Source organism: Etheostoma cragini, chromosome 19 (genome assembly GCF_013103735.1).
Source record: "Etheostoma cragini isolate CJK2018 chromosome 19, CSU_Ecrag_1.0, whole genome shotgun sequence".
NCBI lineage: Eukaryota > Metazoa > Chordata > Actinopteri > Perciformes > Percidae > Etheostoma > Etheostoma cragini.
Window position 1 is genome coordinate 17,786,794 of NC_048425.1, and position 3,458 is coordinate 17,790,251.

At 46.4% G+C, this 3,458-nt stretch overlaps 1 protein-coding gene across 6 annotated transcripts in view; it reads left to right on the forward strand.

The window, feature by feature from the left end:
• afap1 (actin filament associated protein 1) overlaps positions 1 to 3,065 on the forward strand; it is a 69,001-nt gene extending 65,936 nt beyond the window's left edge. For 4 of the 6 annotated variants that reach the window (XM_034856302.1, XM_034856300.1, XM_034856298.1 and 1 more), the window contains 4 exons: positions 338 to 508; positions 591 to 781; positions 906 to 1,073; positions 2,643 to 3,065. In XM_034856302.1, the coding sequence (XP_034712193.1) occupies positions 338 to 508; positions 591 to 781; positions 906 to 1,073; positions 2,643 to 2,669 (557 nt within the window). In that variant the 3' untranslated portion in view covers positions 2,670 to 3,065. The remainder of the gene's footprint in view (positions 1 to 337; positions 509 to 590; positions 782 to 905; positions 1,074 to 2,642) is intronic. The other 2 variants (XM_034856301.1, XM_034856304.1) reach the window with 1 other exon arrangement.
• The last annotated feature ends 393 nt before the right edge of the window (positions 3,066 to 3,458 follow it).

Genomic DNA, 3,458 nt, shown 5'->3' on the forward strand with positions numbered 1-3,458 from the left:
CCCCCCCCCCCCCCCCTTCATATCTGCATATGTCCACTGGAATGTGATTTTTTAAAATAAAATAACACCGAATGTGTCAGCCAGTAGTAGTGCATGCTTGGTTGAATTAATTCCGTTTTATTGATAATGTCAAACACTTTAAAGATAGAGTAGGTCTAGACCACACTCTGTAATTTAGACCCAACAATTCCTTCATGGGCAAGCATTTGGGGCCACAGTTGCGAGGAAAAACCTCGGCCAGACCCAGACTCTCGGTGCTGGGTCCGGGTTAGCGCTGTCATGTGATGATGGTTGGCCTGCACCACTCAACCTCTCCACCTGTGTCTTTGTTGTTTAGACGCGGAGCAGTGTAAGTACGGCAAGAACCGGGTGGAGGCGGATGCCAAGCGGCTGCAGGGCAGGGAGGAGGAGCTGATGAAGAAGAAGCAGGAGATCAGGAACCACCTGAGCGTGCTGAAGAAGGACCGGAGGGAGCTGCGCGCGGCCGTGGAAGCTGCAGCCGGTACCAGTAACAAAGGGCAACGTCGACATTTAAAGGGCCGGGTACTAGGTCATTAACGTGAACTCTCCTCCTCCATTTCCTCCATTAGGCAAACGGTCACTGGCGTCGCTGTCGGAGCGCCTGAAGAAGGTGGAGGACGACTGCAAGCAGAGGGAGGAGGAGCGGGTGAACCTGGAACTGGAGCTGACGGAGGTGAAGGAGAGCCTGAAGAAAGCCCTGAGCGGCGGGGTCACCCTGGGCCTCACCATCGAACCCAAGGCCGGCTCCTCGAGAGTCCAGGTCAGACCCAGCACTGGTTCAGAAAGGATGTGTTGTCATGTAAATAATCATAATTTTATCGAAAATGCATGTGTCAAAGCATTCGGAGTGAAGTATTGTGGTGCGTTTGTGTGTGCGTGCGCAGTCCCCGGCGATGTTGCGGCGGACCCAGGAGTCGTCCCCCTTCTCCAGCTGCGACACCAGCGACACCGAGTCCTGCTCCCTGCCGGTCAACAGCGCCTCGCTGCTGCGCCGGCAGCCCGGCGTCCAGAAGGCCTTGTCCGCCCGGGGGGACGTCCTCAGGAAGGCCAAGGTCCGAGCTCACAGCGTACACTACAGGGTGGGGGGGGGCTGGGGGGGGGGCTAAGGCCATGTTTCATATTGTCAGGCTACTTATAACCCCCGATTCCAATGAAGTTAAAAAAGAGAATGCAATGATTTCCAAATCCTTTTCAACCTATATTCAATATATCAATTGAACACAATACAAAGACAAGATATGGAATGTTCAAACTGAAAAACGTTATTGTTTTGAATTTTGAATTTGAAGCCTGCAACAAGTTCCAGAAAAGCTGCACCAGGGGCAAGTTTTCAATTCAAATGTATTTATAGTGTGAAATCATAACAATAGTTATCTCCTAGACACTTTACAGATAGAGTAGGTCTAGACCACATGCTATGATAAACAGTGGCAATAAAGATAATGGATCTATGACTAGATTTAGTAGTTGTAGTAGGTCATGGTACGACCACTGTGTTACACCACCTTTCCTTTTAACACCACCCGATATGCAAACTGAGGACAGTCATTGTTGAAGCTTTGTCGGTGGAATTCCTTCCCATTCTTGCTTCATGTATGACTTCAGTTGCTCAACAGTCCGGGGTCTCCGTTGTCAGATTTTTCCTGATGTTCCACATATTTTCAATGGGAGATATATACTGTACATAGAAGCCGGCTGCGTTTCTGGTGTCGTTGATATAAGGCTTTAACTTTTCATGGTAGTTTCAACCTGCACTTGTAGATGTAGCGATGAACTGTGTTAGCTGACAATGGTTCTCCAAAGGGTTCCTGAGCCCACGTGGTAATATCCTTTACATAATGATGTTGGTTTTTAATGCAGTGTTGTCTGAGGGATGGTAGGTCATGGTCAAACGGTGTTGGGTTTTGGCCTTGCTGCTTACATGTAGAGATTTCTCCAGTTTCTCTGGATCTTTCCATGATATTATGGACTGCAGATAATGAAATCCCCAAGTTCCTTGCAATTGTACGTTGAGGAACGCTGTTCTTCAACTGTTGGACAACTGTTCTGAGCCTTGTGGGGGTGCTCCTTTAACACCCGCTCATTAACTCGTTCACCTGGGGAATGTTCCAAACAGGTGATCTTGGAGCATTCCTCTACTTTCCCAGGATGTCGTTGCCTCTCGCAGCTTTTTTGGAAAATGTTGCAGGCATCACATTTAAAATGAGTGAACATTTTCCAAAAAAACAATAATGTTTGAACATTACATATCTCGTCTTTGTAATGAATATAACTGAATATAAGGGGATTAGCAAATCATTGTATTTTGTTCCTTTTTACGTTTTACACAACTTCACGGGAGGTGACCTGGCGCCTCTGCAGCTACCAGTCCACACGCTGTCTGTACTGCCCCCCCACCCCCATTTTTGAAGAAGACCATCTTGCTTTTAAAGTATTTCAACGTAATACATTTCAATTGCTTGAAGCTATAGGGTGTAGTTTCTGTCGCATAAGACATGACAACAACACTGTCAGCGCATCCACATGACACAAGCCTTCCGCGATCGCACACAGGCCGACAATGATTGCACACGTCCCGCTTGAGAGTGGGAGAAACTGATGAGTCTCTGTTTGTTTTGCAGGAATGGGAGCAGAAGACCGGCACATAAACCGCCCAACCCCTCACAGCACACGTACTTTCATTCCTCTCTTCTTGTTAAGACCTTGTGTATATATTTATTTAAAACTGTCCATACGGTCTGAGATTGTGTTGAGGAGCACACAAGCATGAACAAAGCCAGTTTTAGCATACTGTCCGTACCGCTACGACGCAACCTTTTCACACTGTTCGACCAGTGAGCTTAATGTCCGAAGTTGTGCGACTTGTGTTGTTTGCTGCACTTTCTTTTTAAGCGAACCCCGTTTTTCTCCCTTTTTCCACCCACACGCCATCCAGCAGGTTGACGGTTTGGGTTCGAAAAAGGTCTACGATCAAAAGCCAGTATTTATTTGTAAATGTTTAGAGGAAATAGTAGCTTCCCTTTATTTATGTTGATATATTTAAAGTTTTTTTCTGTTGTTGAACTTGTGGCGCTCCACACACACTGTCAAGTGCATCCCAATAATCCTAACACACCAGTTAAGTAGCTATGCAGCTAGAAACCTTCTCTAGTAACACAAAGGGTTGTGGAGGCTGATCTGTACGGTTGAGGACTGATTTATGAAAACAGCATAGTTGGAAAATCATATATTAACATATATTTAATGCAGATACAGTTGTGACTGTAATACATGTGGACTATACAGAGCGTCCTAGCCCAATAACCGAGATGCCATTCATGGTTGGAACAGTTTGAGGACACATAGACAGTGAATGAATTATGTATTTTTTAACCTACTTGTTAACTTTAACCCTTCCGGCCCATATTTTCTGTATCTGCGGGGGGGGGGGGGGGGGG